Source organism: Eptesicus fuscus, chromosome 24 (genome assembly GCF_027574615.1).
Source record: "Eptesicus fuscus isolate TK198812 chromosome 24, DD_ASM_mEF_20220401, whole genome shotgun sequence".
Classification (NCBI taxonomy): domain Eukaryota; kingdom Metazoa; phylum Chordata; class Mammalia; order Chiroptera; family Vespertilionidae; genus Eptesicus; species Eptesicus fuscus.
The window spans coordinates 16,613,190-16,634,447 of NC_072496.1; the positions used below are offsets into that span (position 1 = coordinate 16,613,190).

The 21,258-nt window shown below is 51.3% G+C and overlaps 3 gene segments (V, D, J or C); all 3 read right to left on the reverse strand.

The window, feature by feature from the left end:
- Positions 1-2,198: 2,198 nt before the first annotated feature.
- Positions 2,199-2,707, reverse strand: LOC103305029 (immunoglobulin heavy variable 4-38-2-like). The segment is given in 2 exon segments: positions 2,199-2,551; positions 2,633-2,707. Coding segments are annotated over 2 exon segments (399 nt in total).
- Positions 2,708-4,057: 1,350 nt separating this feature from the next.
- LOC129148308 (immunoglobulin heavy variable 3-23-like) lies at positions 4,058-10,704 on the reverse strand. The segment is given in 3 exon segments: positions 4,058-4,084; positions 10,253-10,563; positions 10,659-10,704. Coding segments are annotated over 3 exon segments (384 nt in total).
- Positions 10,705-12,275: 1,571 nt separating this feature from the next.
- The window catches only part of LOC103304913 (immunoglobulin heavy variable 6-1-like), a 31,579-nt gene continuing 22,596 nt past the window's right edge, over positions 12,276-21,258 (reverse strand). Inside the window, 2 exon segments of the V gene segment in view lie at positions 12,276-12,281; positions 13,841-14,160. Of these exon segments, the coding sequence occupies positions 12,276-12,281; positions 13,841-14,160 (326 nt within the window).

Genomic DNA, 21,258 nt, shown 5'->3' on the forward strand with positions numbered 1-21,258 from the left:
TGAAGCTGTCCACCAGGTGCACTGGATATAGGGCCTCCTGGCAGGTGCAAAGTCAGTCACTGCCTGGGGCCACCAAGCAGAGATACAGGGAGATCTGCAGATGGCTGCTACTTGTATTGATCTTGGAAGTGCCCAGGCGAGGACCAGTTGTGAAGCAAGGCAGGCTGGTGCTAGTGCTGGGTCTTGGGCCTCTTATTGATAGGTTTGGGGCACACTGATGCCAGCTGCTGCTTGTTTGAGAGATTTTAGGAGAGTCTGAAACCTGAGCCAGGACAAGACATTCAAATGGAAAGGCTGCTGCAATCATTTTGGGTGGGGCTGCAATTTGGATGGGGCGTGTTCTCAGGGAATCACCAGGGCAGAGCACACTGTGTGAGCCACACTGATGGAATCTCAGATATGGTTTTGAGGCAGCTATGTGATGGGGGAGGTCACAGCACAGAAACAATCACTCCTGTGAGTAGCCCTGCATGGAAAAATCCACCTCATGTTCCTGCTCTAATGTCAGACAAATCAGCTCTTCACTGTATGTTCCAGGATCCACCAATTCCACCACCTATGGCTGGAGCTCAGAGGAAGCACGACCCTGTAAATTCCTGTGCCGGCCCTTTAAGAGAAACAGCCTGGTTCTCCAGTGGCCTCCATGTCACTCAAAGACAATTATTTCTGGTCTTTTCAACCTAAAGTTCTGAGGACTTCTGTTTCCAGCTCTGGAAACCTTGTTTTGGGGTCTGTGTGGGGCTGGGACTCGTTGCTTCTCATAGGGGCCTCCACAGCTGAGGTATCCCTCCTGATTAAGCACACACCACATGTGAGTGTTAACTAGCCTGTTCCCCGCCTCCGCCCTTCCTACCAGTCTCAGTGTGCTCTCTTCTTCATCTCCCTAGTCCGGAATGATGGTTGTTGTATATTTTAGTTGTACATCCCATGTGGTTGTGGGAGGCAGTGAGAACATGCATTTACCTATGACTCCAAATTGGTTCTCACATTTTCCTAATTTTTAAAGTGGAAGCTTATATTAATGATTTAAAGAACTTTATTCTTTTCTAATATGTAAGCATTTAATGCTAAACATTTCCCTCTAAGCACCGCTTTAGTTGCATCTCACAAAATTTGATATTTTGTAATTTCATTTTCTTTCAGTTTTGAAATACATTTTCAGTTAGTTTAGAATTTTACGTTGATGTTTCTTCAATGCTCCTTCAGCTTTTTAGAGTCATCACCCCATTGTCTTCTAGTTTTGGTAGTTTTTCACCTGACCATTGATGTTTCTATTAATCTTGTTCCTTGACTCATGTGTTGTTTTTTCTTTACTGCCCTTAGGAATTTTATCTTTTTTTTATGAGTTTGACTTTATTGTGCCTTGATTTAATGTTGTTTATTTTCATTCTTCTTGGGGTACTTTGGTGTTCTTAGATCTCTTTATATTTTACATCAAATTCTGAAAATCTATTTGCCATAATTTCTTCAAATATTTTACTTGGCGCCCCTCTCTCCTCTTTCTGGGATTCTAATTACATCCATATATAGATTTGACTGGTTTATTGTCTCTTACATTCCTGACAATTGACTATTTTTTGGAAAATTTGTTCTGTGTTCCATTTTGGGGAGTTTCCATTACACTTCTTTAAGTTCACTTATGTTTAATCGGCAGCGTTAGTCTTACTCCATATAGTATTCATTTTAGATGTTGTTATTTTCTTATCCTCTAGAAATTCAAAATACAGAGCAGTTCTGCCAACTCCTTTCTGTGAGATTAAAGCCCTCGTGTGTTTTATACACCAGAAGCTCCTGACAGAAGACTGTCCCTTTGCTAGCACAGCGGAGGCTATTGGTTGCTGGGGCTGCAATAACGTTTCTCTGGTCACTGCCCAACAATGTTCCAATGGCCTCCTATAAAATTGCAATGTCTCCTAGAGGAGAGACCAAAGGAAACATTAAGGGCTCCTTCTGATCACTGGGGCAGAGGAAGTAAGTGACTTCCTCTAAGGGGTGGTGTGAAAGGAAACGTAAAGCATAAAGGGGAGAGGCAGTGAGTCCTTGAGGAGGGTGTTTACTCCTGGAGAATAAAACCACTGACCAGATCTTCAGAGAATATACCCCCAGGTCCCAAATCCAGTGCTGGTCCTCATGTTTTGTGGTCCTGAGCGCCCCCTGGTGTCCTGAGCGCCCTCTGCAACCCTGCACAGCTGCCTCCCTCAGGGAAGTTTGTGTCTGGGCTCACACTGACTTCTCCTCACTGTGTCTCTTGAACAGTAATACACAGCCGTGTCCTCAGTGGTCACGGAACTCAGCTGCAGGGAGAACTGGTTCTTAGACACGTCCCTGGAGATGGAGGTTCGGCTCTTGAGGGAGGGGCTGTAGTAAAGGTTTCCGTTTTCATTTATGCACCCCATCCACTCCAGTCCTTTCCCTGGGGGCTGGCGGACCCAGCTCCAGCAGTAACCACTGGTGATGGAGTAACCAGACACAGTGCAGGTGAGAGAGAGGGTCTGCGAGGGCATCACCAGTCCTGGGCCCGACTGCTGCAGCTGCACCTGGGACAGGACACCTGGGACAGAGAAAACACAGTAAGTCCTGGGCTCAGAGGCAGGATCCCCATCTCCTCTCAGCTAAGCCCTGAGTCACTCACATCTGGGAGCTGACAGCAGGAAGAGGAAGAGCCACATGGGAGTCATGTCTTGCAGGTGAGGTCGTCGTCCCCCAGAAAGTATTCTCCAGGGTGAGGAGGCCCTGAATTTAAGTGGACGCCAACTGTGTGTGTGTCTCGTGGTCATGTGGGCATTTGCATATGGGAGGTGTCTGCACATACAAAGGGCAAGAGGTGAGGGGAGGTCCTGGTCTCTGGGGCTTCTCCTGGAAGGAGGTGCTGACTGTGCCCTCAGAGAACCAGGCCCTCCTTGGGGTTCTGGTCACCGTGCCCAGGGACCTCTTCTTCTATATCAGGAGATGTGCTGCAGGAGGAGGTCAGGAGGTAGGATGTGGGAACAATCAATTACTCCTTAGGGATAAAAGCAATGTGTCTCTTCTTCCAGGGACATTGATAGATATATAGATATAGGTATAGGTATATAGATAGATATAGATCTTTTAAAAAATATAATTTTCTGGATTTTATGAAGAGAAGAGGGAGAGGCATAGAGAGATAGAAACATCCATGAGAGAGAATCATGGGTTGGCTGCCCCAAGCATGGCCCCCACGGGAGATGTAGACAGCAACCCCATCATGAATCCTCACTGGGAATCGCACCAGTGACTTGTTGGGTCCTGGGTCGACACTCAACCACTGAGCCACAGGAGCCAGCGTGGATCTTCTTTTCTTTATCCTAACCTGAGGATGTGTTCATTGATTTTAGAAAGAAAGGAAAGGAGAGAGAGAAGGAGAGGGACAAACATTGATGTGAGAGAGAAATATTGATCAGTCACCTCCCATTTATAATCACACTTGTAATATTTTTATTTAATTATTTTTAAATTGATATAAGAGAGGAAGGGAGAGAGAGAGAGAAACATCATTGATGAGAATCATTGATTGGCTGCCTCCTACATACCCCACAATGGGGATGTTGCCCACAACCTGGGCATGTGCCCTTTCTGGGAATGGAACAGTGACCTCCTGGTTCATAAGTCGATGCTCAACCACTGAGCCACACTGGACAGGCTGTTCCTGCACTTTTAGGATTCACAAAGCTCCCTGTGTACCTGTGCTGTGGTCAGTGGGACATTGGCAACATTATAGGTGACCAGGCACCAGCCCTTCCCTGACTGTCCTCTGACCCCAGTGGCCATGGGCTTGTCAATCTCGATGCTCTGAAGCTCATAGCCCCCAGGAAGTTCCTTCAACTCAGGTGTGAGCTGTAGGAGGTGCTCTGAGGTCAGTGCTCAGCTGTGTTTCCACCAGACACAGGTGTGGCCCGTATGGCCTGATATCACACATGGGCATTGCACGTTGCCTCAGCAGGGCAGCTGAGGCCAGCTTCAGGCCACCTGAGTGGCCCTGGCCCTGGTTTCTCAGAGTCTCAGACACCCTCCGGCATTACCAAGCCTCCCCCAGACTCTACCAGCTGCACCTCACATTGGATACCTGCAAACACAGAGACACAAAGTGGACTTAGAATCACATGGAAGCACAAACAGGCACAGGCACAGGTCTCAGCGCTCCCCTCTCCTGAGAATGACCTTGAAAAATGATCAGGAGGAAAACGCAGCTTGGCACCAAGTCCATGTTGGAGCCGCTGGGGTTCTGTCTCAGGCACGTGGGTTCTGGGTGTCTCCCCAGCATGCAGGGCAAGGTCCCTCTTTTATGAGCAGGAGGAGAGCCCCATTTGCATGGAGTCTGGTTATAAGGGTGCAGCTGGGACCTTGGGCTGCATGCCTGACCTTTTTATTCTAGGGGTGACCCCAGATCGAAAGGCCTCAAGGATGCTGGCCACAAGGGGTCCCGTCCTGACCTACCCTCCTTCCTTTCCTGAGACCCATCACCCTGACCATATTCCTTTGGGGGCAGCTTTCATGATTGAGAGTCCTCCATCCTTGGGGTTTTGATGAGGATTCAGATGTGCTGCCCCAGAGGCACATGGGTGGGGCTTCCTGTTGGTCTCCTTCACCCACTGTGGGCCATGTTGCCTTTCTTGGTTTTGAGAATAAGAATTTGCTTTGGAATGATACTTTTATTTTGATAACTAGTGGCCCGGTGCATGAAATTCATGCACATTAAAAGGGAATTAATTAGAGAAAATATTTTAATATTGCTAGTTGCCCTTTCTCTATAATAAAAGTGTCAGAGATGAAAGAAAATCAGTAAAATGTATATGAAAATCTCCCTCCTGTCAGAGTCTGGGGCATGCTGTGGGACCCAGAGTCAAGTCTCCACCCACCCGCTTGCAAATCAAAATTGCAGGACACCCAGACCAGGTCGGCCCCACCCCCGTCAAGCCCCACAGGGAGGAGGGAGCAACCTCAGGTCCCCAGTAAAGCCCCACCGGGTGGGTGGCACAGCCTCAGGTCACCTGGCCTGGCGCTGGGCGGGGGGTGCAGCCTCAGGTTCCCCGGCCCAACCTCAGTTGCCCTGGCCCCAGCGCCAGGGCGAGGGGTGTGGCTTCAGGTCCCCGGGCCCCAGAGTGATGGCATGATGACGTGACACCCATTTGCATATTAGCTCTTTATTATATACGATGAAAGATCGTCTTTGTTGTTTTCCCAATCACATTTCACACACAGGAATATGTAAATGGACAATGCATGGGTCCCTGCTGCCTGTCACTACTTGAGCCAATGAAGCAGAGACAGGGTTGAATCATATATAAGCGTTTATTCCATTTCTGCAGGCAATATGGCAGAGCAACTGGTCATCTTTGGAAATCTGCTCTGCACCCCACCATAAGCCAGCTGCTTGTCTAACCTAATAATACCCAAACATGCAAATTGACCGCACCTTCGCTATGCCCACAGCCAATCAGAATGAACAAGATGGTGGTTAATTTGCATATGCGGGTGCTGAGCAGCCTGAGTCCTGTAAAAGTCCTCTGGACCCAGGCTGCTCAGAGCCTGTAGGCCTGCGCTTAGGTCCTGAGCGGCCTGGGTCCCATAAACATCCTCCGGACCCAGGCGGGATCGCTTAGGTCCTGAGCCGCGGGGACCCCAGAACACCCCCTGGCCATTGGGAGCCTTGGTGGGCGGGAACATTCCCGCCCCCAAACACTTGCAGCAGTCTGGGGTCTGGGACCTAAAGCCGCTCAGAGCCTGTAGGCCCGTGCTTAGGTCCTGAGTGGCAGGGGCCCCAGAAGCCCCCTGGCCACTGGGAGCCTTGGTGGGGCGGGAACATTCCCGTGTCGCCATAGCAGTCTGGGGTCTGGGAAACATCCTTCAGACCCAAGCCTCTCAGATCCTGTAGGCCTGCGCTTAGGTCCTGAGCAGCCTGGGTCCCATAAACATCCTCGGGACCCAGGCCGATCAGAGCCTGTAGGCCTGCACTTAGGTCCTGAGGGGCAGGGTCCCAGAATGCCCCCTGGCCACTTGGAGCCTAAGGGTGCAGGCGCCAAGGGGCTGGGTCCCACAAACATCCTCAGGACCCAGGCCAGTCCAAGCCTGTAGGCCCCTTGCTTAGGTCCTGAGTGGCAGGGTTCCCAGAACGCCCCCTGGCCACTTTGAGCCTATAGGTGCAGGAGCCAAGGGGCTGAGGGCGGGGTGGGGTGGAAACATCCCCTGTCACCATAGTGCCCCCAGCCGCTTGGGAATGCTCCAGCACCAAGAGGCAGTTTGGGTCCATGCCCCCAGCCTGGCGCACATGATGGGGGGCTGGCTGCTGGCCTCTGGGGTGTGTGGAGACCCTTGGGGGCCACCACTGCGTGCGGCCCAGGGGTCCCTGCATGCCCCCCAGCCTGGCGCCCATGGTCAGGGTTCATACAGGAGGCAACCAATCAAAGTGTCCCTCTCACATTGATGTTTCTCTCTGTCTCTCCCTCCCTAAAGAAAGTTGTCACTTTTTCTTGGTGAAGGGACTGGAGTCTGTGTTGATGAAAATACCTTCGTGGCTGTGGTGACTGGTAGTGGCTGCAGCAGTGGGGTGATGGGGCTGGTGCCTTCCCCTGATCAGCCCGGTTGCCTCCCACAAAGGAGAGTGGGGAGCGGGCCTAAGCCATCAGTAGGACATCCCCTGAGGGCACCCAGTATGTGAGAGGGGGCAGGTTGGGCTGAGGTACCCCCAACCCCAGTGCACGAATATCGTGCACTGGGCCCCTAGTCTATATATACAAAAGCCCAGCGACCGGAACAACAGAACGAATGGACCGACTAGAACAACCCATGACTATGATGCACACTGTGGCCACCAACCAGCCTTATCCGAACCCTGATAGCGCCGCCTACCCCCAGCCGGCCCAGACCCCAGTCGTCCCCCAACACCATAATCAGGGACAGGGCTGGCTGGCCAACTGCTCATGGCCCTTCCCCCCTGCTCCTGGGCCTGACGGGCCCCCATTTAGGCAGGACTGTCGGACCCCACCCATGCACGAATTCCTGCACCGGGCCTCTAGTATTGAATAAAACAACAAACAATTACATGGGGAAGTAGACAAAGGCTGTGCCAAAGGGGCCGTTGACAGGGAGCAGAGGGCTGGGGATCTTCCAAGGGCTGGCGGGCTGGTTCCTGCAGCAAATTGTTCATCTTCCAGGTGAGCTCCCAGGTCCCCAGTGCGGCTGCCAGCCAGGTGAGAATGTGCTTTTTTAATCAGAATAAACAGTCACGGTCAACAGAGCAGGACTACTATTCCTTATAATTCTAGCTGGTCCCCAACATTCAATTTCTCACCTATCAATAACTTGAATGTATACAAGTGATGAGGGAGGAGAGGCTGGGCTGGACCCTGTGGCCACAGCTTCCATCTCAAACCTGCTGTCCCTGTCACAAGCACACAGCTGCCTGCCCGAAACCACAGATTTCACTCAACATCCCTGCTGTTGGTGCACAAAAGGCCTGTATTCCCAGCCTCTCCATGTGGGAGAATTTCCATCCTTTAAAAATGGAGCCCTGGCTGGTGTTGCTCAGTGGTTGGAGCATCACCTGCACACCAAAGGGTGTGAACTCTTTAGACCTCATCCTGTCAAGGTGGCAGGTTTTTAATAATCGTGTGCTCTTTTCTCTCCACATGGGGAAGAAACCTGTATGAACGTATGTTGTAAATGAAGAAAAGACAACATATTGATATAAGAAATGTGCAAACATGGAGAGAATGTTTTGTAATATTTTTTGGAGCAAAACTGATGACAACTGTTGGGGAGCAAGACCTCAAATGCTCTGGAGAAAAACCATTTGCAGCTGCGTTTATGCATTTGAAATTAAGGAGCGAAGATGAGGACGGTGACATGGAGGTGGGAGAAATTAAGGCGTGGATTGGATGACAGGATCCTTAATAAGATTTGCTTTCTGTGTCTTTTAAAAAAAAATCTTTATTATTGAAAGTATTACACTAAACTCTTCGAGCACTCTCCTACCCACCCCCAGCCCCAGACCCTCATCACCCCATTGTCTGTGTCCACGGGTTAGGCATATATGCATACAAGTTCCTTGGTTGATCTCTTCCCACCCACCATCCCCTACCTTCCCTCTGAGGTTCAATAGTCTGTTCATGAGTCCACGTCTTTGGATCTGTTTTTGTTCATCAGTTTATTTGGATATTAGAAATACAGACTGCTTCAGCTATTATGGAAAACATTATGGAGATTCCTCAAAAAATTAGAAATGGAACTCCCATGTGACCAGTGATCCCACTTCTAGGAATACATCCTAAGAAACATGAAACTCTCATCAGAAAGAATACATGCACCACTATGTTCATAATAGTGCAACTTAGAGTAGCTCAGATTTGGAAACAGCCTAGGTGCCCATCAGCATATGAGTAGATAAAAAACTATACTACTCAGCAGTAAAAAAATGAGAACTCTTACCATTCGCAACAGCATGGATACATCCGATAAGGGGACAATCTCCAAAATATATAGGGAACTCATACAACTTAACAAAAGGAAGACACAAAATCCAATTTAAAAAATGGTCAAAGGCCTAAATAGACATGTCTCCAAAGTGGACATACAAAGGCCAAGATTTGCTCTCTTAACGGTGGTCAGACTTACCTCAAAGGTGTGTTAACCCAGGTGCACAGAATAATGGATGGGGTTGCTTAAAGCAAAGAGAAGTCCTTCAGTAAAGAAGTCATAGGCCTGGGGCATGCCCACCCACCAGGACTGCCCAGGTAGGAATGTGTGATCAGAGCCTCCTTTTAGCTTCCTTTTGGACACTGAGTTTTGTGAGATTTACAACAGAGCCCCCCTTTTTTATCACAAACACAATTCCTAAAACTAGACCTAGCAAAAGGCTTTCTGTGAGCTCTGTTGCTGAGCAAAACGACTAGTATTTTAAGACAGAGCAAGAAATTTGTCTTTGCTGAACTCTTCACCTGTTCCAGGTCCTGGCCCTGTGCTGGTGGGTTCTTAGAACCCCCTGGTGTCCTGAGCGCCCCCTGCAGCCCAGTCCCTCTGCGTCCCTCAGGGAGGTTAGTGTCTGGGCTCACAATGACTTCCCCTCACTGTGTCTCCTGCACAGAAATACATGGCTGTGTCCTCGGTGGTCACGGAACTCAGCTGCAGGGAGAACTGGTTCTTGGAAGTGTCTCTGGAGATGGAGGTTCGGCTCTTGAAGGAGGGGCTGTAGTTAGTGTTCCCTCTGCTACATATGTACCCCATCAACTCTAGCCCCTTCCCTGGGGGCTGGCTGACCCAGCTCCAGTAGGAAGAACTAGTGATCGAGTAACCAGAGACAGCACAGGTGAGGGAGAGGGTCTGCGAGGGCGTCACCAGTCCATATTTGGAGGACAAAGAAACCAAAGAGAGGGCTACCTCCATATTGGTGGGCTCAGGGTTTGGAAACAGGCTCCCCTGAGTCACTGTACTAGTGCATGTGAAACCGGAAAATAAAAGGGATTTTCTGTATCTCCAAGTACTCCTGTGTATTTTTAGGTCACATGTAAATTCCGTCACAGTGCCACAGTGTGTGGTCCCACAGCAGGTGAGGTCACAGCGGGTGAGGTCACAGTGGGGGAGATCACAGTGGGTGAGGTCACAGTACGTGAGGTCACAGTGCGTGAGGTCACAGTGGGGGAGGTCACAGCGGGTGAGGTCACAGTGGGGGAGATCACAGTGGGTGAGGTCACAGTGGGTGAGGTCACAGTGCGTGAGGTCACAGTGGGGGAGGTCACAGCGGGTGAGCTCACAGTGGGGGAGGTCACAGTGGGTGAGGTCACAGCGGGTGAGGTCACAGCGGGTGAGCTCACAGTGGGGGAGGTCACAGTGGGTGAGGTCACAGTGGGGGAGGTCACAGTGGGTCTGCTGGTTCTGTGCTAAGTGACCTCCTGCCCCTGCTAGTCACTGCAGAGTGGAAACACCCTGCTCTTTGAGGCCTGGATCCAAGGAAAGGTGAGTCAGTGGCAACAGGTTAAACAGAGCTCTGGGAGATTCATTATTTTATTTTTATTTATGAAGAGGAAACAAACTCATAAAGGAAACACCTCTTTGGCCTATTCCTGCACCTGCCTTAGGGCTGGATTCCTGAGTTTAGTGAGTCCTGAATCCACCCAGTGGTTCTGAGCACCATTACTGGCCCTGAGCGCCCCCTGGTGTCCTGAGCATCCCCTGCAGCCCAGCCCTGCTGCCTCCCTCAGGGAGGTTTGTGTCTGGGCTCACACTGACTTCCCCTCACTGTGTATCTCACACAGTAATATACGGCCGTGTCCTCAGCTGTCAGGCTGTTCATTTGCAGATGCAGCGTGTTCTTGGCGTTGTCCCTGGAGGTGATGAATCGGCCCTTCACAGAGTCTGCATAGTATGTGCTAGCACCTGTATTTGTAATGCGTGAGACCCAATCCAGCCCCTTCCCTGGGGCCTGGCGGACCCAGTCCATGTAGGAGCTGCTGAAGGTGAATCCAGAGGCTGCACAGGAGAGTCTCAGAGACCCCCCAGGCGGCACCAAGCCTCCCCCAGACTCCACCAGCTGCACCTCACACTGGACACCTGCAAACACAGAGACACAAGGTGGACTTAGAATCACATGGAAGCACAAACAGGCACAGGCACAGGTCTCAGCGCTCCCCACTCCTGAGAATGACCTTGAAGAATGATCAGGAGGAAAACGCAGCTTGGCACCAAGTCCATGGTGGAGCCGCTGGGGTCCTGTCTCAGGCACGTGGGTTCTGGGTGTCTCCCCAGCATGTGGGGCTGGGCCCTCTTTTATGAGCAGGAGGAGAGCCCCATTTGCATGGAGTCTGGATATAAGGGTGCAGCTGGGACCCTGGGCTGCATGCCTGACCTTGTCATCCTAAGGGTGACCACAGATGGGAAAGGACTCAAGGATGCTGGCCACAGGAGGTCCTGTCCTGACCCACCCTCTCTCACTCCTTTCCCAAGACCCAGTCACCCTGATTCCATTCATTTGGGGGCAGATGCCAGGATTGAGAGTCCTCCATCCTTGGGGATTTGATGAGGACCCAGGGCTGCTGCCCCAGGAGGTGCTGTGGATGGGGCTTCCTCTCGCTCTCCCTCACCCGCCGTGGGCTATGTTGCTTTCTGGGGTTTGGGAATGAGAGCTTGCATTGGAATGATGCTTTTATTTTGAAACTAAAAATGGTCTTCATCATTTTCCACAATCAGCTCTTCCATAAAACTCTCTCGTGTACATGTGACGAGGCAGGAGGCACTGGGCTGTATGCTGTGGCCGCAGCCTCTGACTCAAAACTGCTGTCCCCGTCCTAAGCACGCAGCTTCCTTCCCGAAACCACACAATTCTCTCAATTTCCCTGCTGTTCACGTGCAAAAGTCCTGTTTTCCCAGCCTCTCAAATTGGGAGAAGTTCCATCATTCACAAATGGAGCCCTTGCTGGTGTTGCTCAGTGGTTGGAGCATTGGCCCAGGCAGCAAAGGTCTCGGGTTCAGTTCCTGGTCAAGGGCACATACCTGGGTTCCAAGTTCTCTCCTGGCCCCTGCTCAGGGAACCTGGGGAGGCAACCAATCCACGTGCCTCTCTCACATCGATGTTTCTCTCTTTCCCTCCCTCTCTCCCTCCCTCCCTCCCTCCCTCTCTCCTCCCTTCCTCCCTCCCTCCCTCCCTCCACCCTCCCTCCCTATTTTTCTCTGAAAAGTAATGGAAACATATCTTTCCGTGAGAATAAAAAATAATAAAAGGAACACGTTGGCTTTTGGAAGAAAACCCTGGGTAGAAATGGAGGCACCACATCGTCCTTGGGGCAGTGAGCCCCTCCCTTCTTGGGTGCAGAGGGGCCACCTGCAGGTCAGTCCTCAGCTCTTCTTCTGGGGGCAGCCCCGTCCCATAGCCTCTCCCTCTGCCCCACGCAGCACAGGCCCTGGCCAGCTCAGCTGGACTCGCTGTGGGTGAGGCCCCCACTCCCCCCACTCGCTTTACCCAAGAGGAGACCATGCCCACCCCAGGTCTGAGAGAGGTCACCTACCCCAAATCAGGGGGCCCTGGTGTGGAGAGGGGAGACCTGCCCTGTGGACACATTATGAGCCCATTGCTCAGCTGCACTAGGCAAGGCTCATCCATGAACTGCATCAGCAGCCCAGGCCGAGCTCATGAATGAGGACTGCAGGGCATCTGTCTGGTCCTAAGCCCGGCTCTCTGCTCAGCCCCAGACCCAGCTCACACCTCCCCAGCTTCTGGTTCAGAGACCTGGGTCCGGGTTTAATAGAAATGCAGAGATGAGGGGTTTTCAGGGCTGAGAGGAGGAGGGGGTGGGAGTCAGTGTGCAATGGGGCTGGCTTCTCCAGGCTGCAATCAAAATGCTTTGGAAGTGGGCATAGGCAGGTGATGGCCACATAGCACAGTGAATGTGCCACATGCCACCGTTGGTGCACTTTGTGGACAAAACAAGGTAGACACATGACCAGGGGCTGACAGTCACCTCACAGGGTGATCTGGTCAGAATTCCCTAACTGGGTCTTCATGGGGAGTCAGCCCCAGGCCTTAACTTTTTAGTAAAAGGCTTCTCTTTGCCTAAAGCCAGCCCTGCCCATGGTTCTTGAGCATGGAGGTCAACACTCCTTTAAAACAAGCCATACCCGCCCTCAGGGGAGCACTCTTGTTAAGTGTCCTGTGATCCAACCCCTGCCTGCTCCCTCCCACCTCCATGCAGCCTTCCTTCCCTCCCTCCTCAATCCCAAATGTGTCAGAGAAGCTGTGAGAGCAACTCTGACACTGGCATTCTCAGGGGCATCTGAGATCCTGCTTCCTTGCAACTGTCCCAGGTTTGGCTCAGATAAACTCTTAAAAAATTCTCCACAGGTTTGGAGGTTCGTATGTCAACTACTTCTATGTGGTTCACTTGTGCTGTGGACTTTATGCCAATTCAACAACCAAGGGGAACCTGGAAACGTGTCACAGGGGGAGACGGGCACAGCTGGGGAGGCCTCGTTCCTAAGGAAGGGAACCTTACGTCCATGACAACCGACACCAAACTTGTTTTCCCTCCAACACACGGGAACTGTTTAGACCTCATCCTGGCACGGTCGCAGGTTTTTAATAATTTTGTGCATTTCCCTCTCCACAAGGGGAAGAAACAGGTATGAACTTATCTTGAAAATGAAGAAAAGACAACATGTTGATGTAAGAAATGTCCAAACATGAGAGAATGTTTATAAGATGTTATTGGAGCCGAACTGACAACAACTGTTGGGGAGCAAGACCTCAAATGCACAGAGAATAACCGTTTGCAGCTGCGTGTGTGCATTTGAAGTTCAGGAGGGAAGGTGAGGAAGGTGACAGGGAGGAGGGAGAGAGCCAGGCGGGGACTGGGTGCCAGGACAGTTACCAGGAGGTGCTCTCCTGAGGGTGGTCATGCTGATGTCACAGGTGTGTTAACACAGATGCACAGGAACCATGGATGGGGTTGCTCAAGGCAAAGATGAGCCTTTTAGTAAAGAAGTGATAGGCCTGGGGCGTGCCCACCCCCAGGCCTGCCCAGGTAGGAATGTGTGATCAGAGCCTCCTGTGAGGGTTCTTTCATTCAATGGATTATGTCAGAATAAAGACAGAGCCCCTTTTATGATCACAAATACAATCCCTAAAGCTAGACATAGAAAAAGGCTTTCTGTGAGTTCTGTTGCTTGGAGCAAAACTATTTTAGGACAAAGCAGGAAATGTTATCTCTGCTGAACTCTCCAGCTGCTCCTGGTCTGGCCCCTGTGCTGGTCCTGAGCGCCCCCTGGTGTCCTGAGTGCCCCCTGCAGCCCAACCCCAGGGAGGTTTGTGTCTGGGCTCACACTGACTTCCCCTCACTGTGTGTCTTGCACAGTAATACATGGCCGTGTCCTCGGTGGTCACGGAGCTCAGCTGCAGGGAGAACTGGTTCTTGGACGTGTCGGGGTCGATGACTAACCGACTTTGGAGAGATGGCGCATACTCTCTGTACCACTTGGACCTGAAGTAGGTTCTTCCCAGCCACTGGAGCCCTTTCCCTGGGGGCTGCCTGACCCAGTTCCAAGTGGCACTGTTGCTGGAGACACTGTCCCCAGAGATGGCACAGGTGAGGGACAGGGTCTGCGAGGGCTTCACCATCGTGGAGCCCGACTCCTGCAGCTGCACCTGGGACAGGACACCTGGGACAGAAGGAAGCAACAAGGTTAATCAGTCCACGTCTCTGTGAACACGGCTGTGATCCGCCAGGTCCCCAGACACTGACCCCAGGGGAGCCCCAGCATGGGAAGGAAGACGAGGAAGGATACAGCCATTTCTCTGCGTCAGCCAGTCTCAGCAGGCTCTGAGGTCTCACTGGAGGCTGTATTTACACAGGAAGCCACGCCTGGCATTTGCCTGAGCATCGCTCACTGATATAAGGGCCCAGGTGCACACAGCCCACTGAGTCACAGACCCCAGTTCTGCAGCCAGATTTCTCCAGAGCCGGGTCCTTGGGCAAGTGGGACCCAAGACAGGGGTCACAGACAAGGGTGCTCAGAGGGGGCCCCCTGGGTGTGAGTGTTGTGGACCTGACACCAATTCCAGAGCCTGTTTACCCACATTAATTGATTGGATTTCATCCATTCATTCATTCACTCATTCATTCATTCATCCATCCATTCCACCAACACTGAGGGCCTGTGACACACCAGTATTCCTGGAGGCCACAAGGACAAATCAGTGGAGAAGACAGAGGCCCTGTCCCCATGTTCTGGGGATGCACGCCAGGTGCTTGTGTTGTTTCACAAATCAGGGGGCAGGACAAGAGGCCTAATGAGCCAGTTAAGAGTCATCTTTATTTTATGCAGGTTCAGAGTAGATTACCTCTGTCAAATTCTGAGTAAACACAGGAGGGAGTATTTCCTTTTCATATCCTTCTAGTTCTTTGTATAAGACAGCTTGTAACATTGAGTACATATCATATCTATATAGACACCTGTAACCTTGGATGAACAAACACTTGACAGAATTTGTGAATTAATATCAGTATCAGTGTATCAGCCCCTTTAGATGGCTAGCTTGCAAGGTCAGACAGTTAAGTTTATCTTTTACTATTATTTGAACAAAAAACAAAGTCATTTTATAGAATAAGAGACTGTCTTAAAGTGACAGAGTTTACAATGACAGAGTTTACAGGACTAGGGACTATCTGACAATAGCAGAGAATTTCAAACAGCAGTTTTATCCAAGATGGAGGTTACTATGCTTCACTTGTGTGTCAGACACACACCATGTGGCCCCCAGAGCCTCTGTTGCAGGTTCCCAGCCCTGGTTGGGGTGTGTGCAGGAGGAAACCGATGGATGTCTCTCTCTCACATTGATGGTTCTCTCTGTCTCTCCCACTCTCTTGCACTCTCTCTAAAAATCAATGGGAAAATACACTTAGTGAGGATTAACACAAAAAGTATTTTAAAAAATAAACCAAAGAATGATGGCTCCTGACAGGAGTCACAGAAGCGAGGTTCTGCTTAGGGAGTTTCCCGGTGTAGGAAATAGGCCTCTGAGCTCCACCTTTTCAACTTGATCAACTTTTATTGGAAAGGGTTACTGAGTGTCCCCAGGGCAAACGGAGTGCGGGAGGAGGGAAGAGGCTATAAGAACAAAGAACTGTGCACCTGAGCCAGGATGTGCAGCCTCAGCTAGACAGAGTGAGGTGGAGACAACTAGAAAAGGCCTCAGCCCATTTTAAAATGCCCCAATAGGAGCCCTAGGCCACATTGAGGAAACTATGAAGCTCAAAGCACTCAGCCACTGAGGAGCCGGAGGAGGGTCTCTACACTGATACCAGAGCCGGTAGCAGGAATTCTTCTCGGGTCTTGTCTCAGGAATCAAAGAATGAAGTCTTCAACCAGAGGAGTTCAAACTAGTCAGGATGAGGGGATAAATAGCTGGTGATCGCTGCTCTGTGCGTACCTGCACAAGCAGACACCCCCTCTTGCAAGAACATAGTAAAAGGCTCCTTTTCCCCTGTCCCAATTATGTCCCAATTAATTGGTTATCTGCCTAGATTTAGTGGGACAAACATAATGGCCTATCCCCTGGTACTTTAATGTCTAGACAGCTGAGCCAAACCAGAACATATGAACACACAAGACAGAATTAGTATGCAATCACACAGGGTTTATTTACCTACTAGGGGCCTGGTGCATGAAATTCGTGCACTGGGGAGGGGTCCCTCAACCCAGCCGGCCCCCTCTCACATACTGGGAGCCCTCAGGGGATGTCCTACTGATGGCTTAGGCCCTCTACCTGTTGGGAGTGAACCTAAGCTGCAGTCTGGCCACTCTTTGTGGGAGGTGACCGGGCTGATCAGGGGAAGGTGCCAGGCCCATCACCCCACTGCTGCAGCCACTGCCAGTCACCACAGCCGCCAAGGTATTTTCATCAACATGGACTCCAGTCCCTTCACCATGAAAAAATGACAACTTTCTTTAGAGATTTTCAAGATGTGTCTTTCATAGAATATGACATTTCTTTCTTTATTTTTCTTTTTATCCTCACCTGAGGATATGTTTCCATTGATTTTTTTCCCTTTCCCTCCAATCCCAGGCTTGGCCCCTTCTCAAGCCTACAGCCTCCGCCCAAGACTTTAGTCTTCGGAACATGGGGCCCCGCCCCTCCGATGGCCAGCTGGGAGTGACCTGGGTGCCAAGGAGGTTCCCAGGACCCAGGTATGTATGCAAATTAACCACCATCTTTGTTGGGTTAATTTGCATACTCACTCTGATTGGCTGTGTGCAAAGCAGAGGTACAGTCAATTTACATGTTTCTCTATTATTAGGAAAGATTCCTAGTGGGTCCTAGGCTCTTGCAAAGGCCACCCGGCGATGCACACCGAAAGATGGACGACGAAGACAGAGACAGACAGGCGGCCGCAGTTGGTTCAGGCTCGCACAGCAGAGCAGTCAGTCAGGGGCTCGACTCACGGAGCGACATGGAGTCCTCCTCCTCTATCAGGCAGGAGACGTCCACTGAAGAAGGTCCGGAGCTTATATAGCGGGTAGTAAACAACTTGTGTCTTATCAGTGTGGGCCAGACGGTGTGTTCTATGCTAGGAGCAGGGTGTTCACACTTTAAGGGCTCAGGACTTTCACATCAAGATAGTGGGGTGTTCACCAATTTGGAAGTTACAGAGTATTGGGGTCTCCACACAGCAAACATTTCACACCATAGTTATTTCCCACATTAGGACAGTTTCCTTATGACGATGACATTGTTATAACATCACCATCCTTCTGTCTCAGAGTCTGTTATTTGAATTCAAAAAGGTGAGCGTTTCTCACACCCTATGCCCCCAGCTCAGGTCCTCCTCTGCCCACCCTCTGAACTTGAACACACACACACACACACACACACACACACACACACACACGGGCTGACTGTCCCACCACTGGCTGCATCCCTGGGTGGCCAGGGGACATCAGCCACGCTCAGCACAACCAAGAGCCCTGCAGGTGGGCTCAGTGCTGTGGAGCCTCTGTCCCCTGCTGGTCCCTGGGCACAGGTGGGGGCCAGGAGAGGAGGGCAGCAAGGTGCAGTCTCAGGGCTGCTCAGGCAGTGGGTGGAGGGAGGGCACCTGGAGGTCACAGCAGCCCTGCCCCTGCCCACTGCAGGGCGCCCTTTCAGGCCCGTGGGCTGCAGAGGGACCCGTGGGACGGCTGTGGGCACCTGCCCAAAGCAGCTCCTAAAACCTGCACCCGCCCCCATGAAGGCCCAGCCCCCTGACGAGAGGCCTCAGGCAGCACCCCGCGAGGACAGGAGGCTCTAAGAGTGGACAGGAGGGGCCCCTCTGGCTTCTCTGGTGCTGAGGACAGACAGACAACCAGTGGGCGGGGACCGGAGTCCCCCCTGAGAAGAAACCCAGCATCCTTGTCCCCACCCTCTTGGGGGTTTTTCCTGATTCAATTTTCAGGAGACAGGCCTCTGTGGTCCACCCTCAGCTCAGTCACCTTTTAGAAAAGAGACAGCCTCCACCAGCCACAACTGAAATATCATTGCTGACATGTGCACATAAGGAACTGTTTGACATTGAAATTGGGTCTCAAAAGAACTGTTGGCCCAGAAGGAAACTCACTATAGACTGATTCATTTGCCTTTCAGCATAACCATTACCGCTTGTCTCATTTTTGGTTTTTATAAGTAGCACATGATCTCACTCATCTAGGGGAAATGATCAACATAGACTGATGAACAAGAACAGGCCCAGAAACAAGGAGGCATGGATCAGACTGGCCTCAGAGGGAGGGTAGGGAAGGGTGGGGATAAGGGGAGAGATCAACCAAAGGACTTGTGTGCATGCATATGAAGCTAACCAGTGGTTAAGGACAACAGGGGTGTGGGGGCATGCGTGGGGAGGGGTGTGGGATGGGAATGGGGGGATGAGGACAAATATGTGATACCTTAATCAATAAAGAAATTAAAAAAGAAAAAGAAAAAAGAAAAGAGACAGCCTGTGGCCAGTGGGTTCCTGAAGTTCCCAGGGCAGACACGATGGGATGGGATAGGCGGGTGAAGGCTGTGCACCTGACCAGCAACCATTTGACAGGAGGGTCCCCTGGACAAAGGAGGTGGAGACACTAGGAAAGGCCTCGCCCATGTGTTAAATAGCCCAATAGGAGACAGCAGGGCCCAGGGGAGGAGCCTGAGAGGAGGTGAGCCCCATAGTCCTCAGCCAATGAGGAACGGGGAGGGACCCTCTCCAATGGGATTAAGTTTCCTGTGGTCCCTGCTCTGTGCCTCCAGCCCACAGACACTGCCCTGAGGACCTGTGGGCCCTGCTTCCTGCCCCCAAGTCCGCTATTTGAATTCGCACAGGTGAGCTTGGCTCAAGGCTCTGAGGTCTGACTGTGGCCCAGAAGGAGGAGGGACTGTCCCACCGCCGGCTTTTCTTTTCGGCCCCATCCGAGTCCCAGGGTGCACGTGGGGGGGAGAGGGGAGGCTCCCTGCCAGGAGAGGGAGACCCTGGGGCCTGGATGCGGGGCCTGAAGAGCTGACCTCGCTGGGCTCTGGGCGGTTCCCAGGATGGAATGGGCTGGGGCAGCGCAGTTAATAAGGGAGAGAGAGGCCCACCTGGTCCAGGGAGTGCGCCCTGAGGACCGGCCCTAGGGGTCCGCCAGGGACCAGGCAGCTTTGGGAACTGGAGGGGGTCCTGGTGGCGGGGCCGCCCAGGCACCTCTTGGCTTCTTTCCCAGGCACAGAGGGCTCGCACCCCGCCCTCCCCTGCCCTGGTTGCCCTGAGGCTGCAGGGAGGAGGCACCTTTTCTATTCAGAGATGACATCATTATTCACATGGAAAATCCTAAAGGATCTGGAAAGATAGACCCGGACACGAATTGGTGCACAAGCACCAACCAGTGGGAAAAGGCATTTGCACAGAAAACCATCAACAACCCCTGCGAGGCATAAACACAGAGAAACACCTGAGGGTCAGCCTAAAGCCTGACGCCCAGGCTCTGCCCACGGAAAGTGATAACACGGGTCTGGGGTCCTGACGCAGGTATGACCCAGAGAAACCAACACACTTTTTCAGCAAAAGGCCTCACACCATGGCCACACCCACCGTGTGAGGCCGCTTTAATTCTTTATTTAGAAACTGAGCTGTGTCTGAGCTCCATCATCATTCCTAGTGGAACATGCACACGGTCCTCCCTGGACTTGGAACTCTGGACGAAAGGGGCCACATGCTGAACTGAGAGCCCAGTTTACATGGTGATCCTGCAAACTCAGAGACCTACAGTCACCACAAAGGATGGTCTAAAAAGCAGTTGTGGTGGGAATTTACGTCCTAGGCTGGGCTGGTATCTTCACTGACAAGGTCAACCTTTACCTTAACTGAGCCCATCTGTCCTTTTGCATCTATGATAACATACCCTTGCAATGTCTGGGTAACTGGTAACTTCCCTTTTCTCAGACCCCTTGGTGTACAGACTAATGTTCCTGGGCACCAGGACAGATACCACAAATTCATTCACTGTTATGTTAATTGATCCTGCATCCACCTAAGCATGTGTCTCTCATTTTACTTTTTATCCAGTCCGAGAGGTTTCCCGGCTTTGCTTTCTCCCGCCTCTCTAGTCTATCACCCATGGATTTCATGTAATCCACCTAGGTCCGTCTTGGGAGTCCAATGTATCAATACAGATGTAACCCGCCATTCTCAGGAGCGTTTTCCCAGTTTGTTGAGGTTCTGCTTCCCGCATTTGTCGACAATTTGGCTGAAATAAACTCACAAAATCTCTTTACAGGTTTGGATGTTTTTAAAAAATATACTTTATTGATTTTTTACAGAGAGGAAGGGAGGGGGATAGAGAATTAGAAACATCGGTGAGGGAGAAATATTGATCAGCTGCCTCCTGCACAGTCCCCACTGGGGATGTGCCTGCTACCAAGGTACATGCCCTTGACCTGAATCGAACCTGAACCCTTCAGTCTGCAGGCCTATATTCTATCCACTGAGCCAAACCTTTTAGGGCTTGAATGTTGTTGTTTTTTAAGTTAACATTACTAAGACGGGGTTTTCTCCTACCATTTCCTTCTTGTCCTGTTTTAACATAAGTTTCCTTTATTTATTTAATTAGTTTTGTTAATCCTCAACCAGGTAGGAATTTGTGATCAAAGTTCCTGTGAGGTTCCTTTCAGTCACTGAATTTGGTCAGATTTATGACAGAGCCTCCTTTTTTATTCACAAACGCAATCTCTAAACCTAGAGATTTAGAAAAGGGCTTTCTGTGAGCTCTGTGGCTGAGCCTGGGAGCAAAGTTAATTTAAGGCAGAGCAGGAAATGGTGTCTTTGCTTAACTCTCCACCAGCTCCTGTTTAGGGGCTATGCTGGTCCCCAGCGCCCCCTGGTGTTCTGGATGCTCCCTGCAGCCCAGCCCTGCAGCCTCCCTCTGGGAGGTTTGTGTCAGGGCTCACACTGACTTCCCCTCACTGTGTCTATTCCACAGTAATACATGGCCGTGTCCGTGGCTTTCAGGCTGTTCATTTGCAGATACACCGTGTTCTTGGCGTTGTCCCTGGAGATGGTGAATCGGCCCTTCACAGAGTTGGCATAGTTTGTGGTACTTCCATCACGATTAATGTCTACAAGCCACTCCAGCCCCTTCCCTGGAGCCTGGCGGACCCAGCTCATCCAGTTGCTACTGAAGGTGAATCCAGAGGCTGCACAGGAGAGTCTCAGAGACCCCCCAGGCGGCACCAAGCCTCCCCCAGACTCCACCAGCTGCACCTCACACTGGACA